Source organism: Antedon mediterranea, chromosome 2, assembly GCF_964355755.1.
Source record: "Antedon mediterranea chromosome 2, ecAntMedi1.1, whole genome shotgun sequence".
Taxonomy (NCBI): Eukaryota; Metazoa; Echinodermata; class Crinoidea; order Comatulida; family Antedonidae; genus Antedon; species Antedon mediterranea.
Genome location: NC_092671.1, coordinates 21,183,424 through 21,185,497, shown reverse-complemented (window position 1 = coordinate 21,185,497; position 2,074 = coordinate 21,183,424). Strand labels below are relative to the sequence as shown.

Genomic DNA, 2,074 nt, shown 5'->3' with positions numbered 1-2,074 from the left:
GAGCCCAGACACACCTTACAGCCACTTCACGGAGCACACACCTTACAGCCACTTCACGGAGCACACACCTCACAGCCACTTCTTCAGAAGAACATCTACACCTCACAGCCACTTCTTCAGAAGCAGACCTACACACTTCACACCTCACCGACAGCATCATTGATCCTCCGTTCCTTATCTATACTTATAGTTGTATATTGTACTGAAGTATTATACTGAATAAACAATATATGTGTTACGACAGTCAAGCGAGTAAGAGTCTTCATTAGTACCTCAACAACGCAACATTATATTACACTATGGTTGTACATCATTGTAAATTGTCAACACACACTGTGCTACAGACAGTGTACCGTGTTTTAAAAGTACAGCATTTATAGCAGACAGCAACGTGTATAACTTGCTATAGTTTTACAGATAGCACCTGTGGACAGTAGCAGAATCGGGTGGACGTGTGGTGCTATATGGACAGTCCTAAAAGAGAAAGGCTTCATCAAACATCCATCAACAGAGGAAGAGTGGAAAGATATTTCTAATGAATTTTTCGAGTCATGGAATTTTCCCAACTGTGTTGGGTCTATAGATGGGAAGCATGTAGTGATGCAAGCACCTAATAATTCAGGCTCATCATATTTTAATTACAAGAAAACCTTTAGTATTGTACTTATGGCGGTTTGTGATGCGAACTATAAATTTACTTTAGTAGACATTGGAGACAGTGGACGTCAGAGTGATGGTAGTGTATATGGATGTAGTTATTTGGGACATGCTATAGAGAATAACTTGCTCAACATTCCAGCTCGAGAGATGCTCCCAAATTCAGACAAAACATTGCCCTGTGTGTTTGTTGGAGACGATGCTTTTGGATTAAAGAAGCATATGATGAAACCCTATCCTTCTTCACATTTAGAAACTGATCAACGAGTGTTTAACTATAGGCTGTCGAGAGCACGAAGAGTCATCGAAAACACCTTTGGTATAGCTGCAAGCAGATTTCGCATTCTGAGGAGGCCAATTATTGCCAAAGTACGGAAGGTTGTGCTCATAACGCAGTCTATTGTCGTTCTTCACAATTTCCTAATGAAACAAAATGCATCAAAATGGTAATAAATATTGCCCATTACAATTTGTTGACAATGATGGGCCAACAGGGGTAACGCCAGTGAATGGAGGCAAGATACCGATATTAATTTGCACGGTGGTCTACAATCGATACGTCGGATAGGTTCGAACAACTATTCCAAGGATGCTGCTGCCGCTGTACAATAGCAATGGGGATTAGTTAACCGAACTTAAAGAAATACAGTCGGTTTACAGTATAACGAAATTTAAAAATAAGTAAATGAAAATATTTAATATGAAGGAAATCAATACTGTTACATCAATCCGATTTAATTAAAATGTAAATAACGGTTTTTGTAGACGTATACAGTATAATACTTATTTGCACTATATAAATAACACTAAACAAATCATTATTTGTTTTAATTACAGTATACTATCCGATCCGATTCAATTGAAATGTAAATAACAGTTTTCGTTTACAGTATATAATTATTTGCAAAGACGCATTAAATGTTATTAGTAAATGGTAACATATTAACAGTTCTTATGTTAAATATGTCTGTTTTACTCCTCGAATTCTATATCAAAAAGCAATTGGCTTATTTTGACCATAGCGAGTCGTTGTCTTCGGCGGTCAAATGCTGAAACAATTGGGATAAGGCTCCTGAAATATAGAGCGACTTCATCTTCCTGTTGATTCGAACCCGATATCAAAGAATTAATGGCTTCCGATGTCGTTTCCAGTTGGTTTATTAGCATTGTATCAAGTTCGTCATGTTGCTTTTTTCGTTTTATCGGTACTTGTGGTATCGTCGACACACAGGGATCAATATTCTCTTCATTAGAAGCATGCCTTGCAGTAGTACCACTACTTGTAGCTTGACAGTTGCTGACAGTTGGCTAGTTGGCTGTTTTTTCATGCAGAAATCTCATCTGTTCAAAATACTTGCATTGCGGTAAAGACGTAGCGGCTGCCCCAGACCGTATAATTGAATTTCTCTTGTTTAGG

At 38.0% G+C, this 2,074-nt stretch overlaps 1 protein-coding gene across 1 annotated transcript; it reads left to right on the top strand.

Annotated features, from left to right (window-relative positions):
* The first annotated feature begins 666 nt into the window (after positions 1 to 666).
* LOC140039355 (uncharacterized) lies at positions 667 to 1,107 on the top strand. The gene has a single exon (XM_072084960.1). The coding sequence runs from the start codon at positions 667 to 669 to the stop codon at positions 1,105 to 1,107; it is 441 nt and encodes a 146-aa protein (XP_071941061.1).
* Positions 1,108 to 2,074: the final 967 nt, after the last annotated feature.

Coding starts and splice junctions, on each gene's coding strand:
- LOC140039355 (XM_072084960.1), top strand. CDS start 667: ATGGCGGTTTGTGATGCGAACTATAAATTTACTTTAGTAGACATTGGA.